The sequence below is a fragment of the Haliaeetus leucocephalus genome, unplaced genomic scaffold (assembly GCF_000737465.1).
Source record: "Haliaeetus leucocephalus isolate CR32 unplaced genomic scaffold, Haliaeetus_leucocephalus-4.0 Scaffold165, whole genome shotgun sequence".
NCBI classification, from domain to species: domain Eukaryota; kingdom Metazoa; phylum Chordata; class Aves; order Accipitriformes; family Accipitridae; genus Haliaeetus; species Haliaeetus leucocephalus.
The window spans coordinates 310520-311215 of NW_010972601.1; the positions used below are offsets into that span (position 1 = coordinate 310520).

The window sequence follows — 696 nt, forward strand, 5'->3', positions numbered from 1 at the left end:
GGGGCGGAGCGGCCGCCCCGAGCCCTATAAAACGGGCGGCGGCGGCGACGGTGCCGCAGCGAGGGTCGGGGTCGCCATGAGCCTGATGCTGGAGACGCTGCTGGGCCCCCCGGGGGGGCTCCGCAAGGAGCCGGGCCGCGTTCCCCCGCGCTCCGCCGCCTCCAGCGGCTTCCACTCGTGGCCGGGACCGGTGGTGGGGCGGGCTCGGGCCGGGGGCGGTGGCGGCGGCAGCGCGGCCGCTTCCTCCACCGAGAGCCTGGACTCGCTGAACGGCGAACCGCGGGCCAGGAACGAGAAGGAGCTGCTGCAGGTGCTGAACGATCGCTTCGCCGGTTACATCGAGCGGGTGCGGGCGCTGGAGCAGCAGAACCGGGCGCTGGCGGCGGAGGCGGCGGCTCTGCGGCAGCAGCAGGCGGGACGCTCGGCCATGGGCGAGCTGTACGCGCGGGAGCTGCGCGACATGCGGGGAACCCTCCTGCGCCTGGGGGCCGAGAAGGGGCAACTGCGGCTGGAGCGGTCGCGCCTGGCCGAGGACGTGGCCGCCTTGCGGGGACGGCTGGAGGAGGAGGCCCGGCAGCGAACCGAGCTGGAGGCGGCCGCCCGCGGGCTGGCCCAACGCTCCGCGCAGGAGGAACGGGCTCGGGGCCCCTTAGAGGAGCGAGCCCGAGCCCTGCGGGAGGAGGCCGAGCTGCTGCA

The 696-nt window shown here is 76.3% G+C and overlaps 1 protein-coding gene across 1 annotated transcript in view; it reads left to right on the forward strand.

Moving 5' to 3' along the window:
* The first annotated feature begins 76 nt into the window (after positions 1-76).
* The window catches only part of NEFH (neurofilament, heavy polypeptide), a 4236-nt gene continuing 3616 nt past the window's right edge, over positions 77-696 (forward strand). The window contains exon 1 of the mRNA XM_010563321.1: positions 77-696. Coding sequence (XP_010561623.1) covers positions 77-696 — 620 coding nt within the window.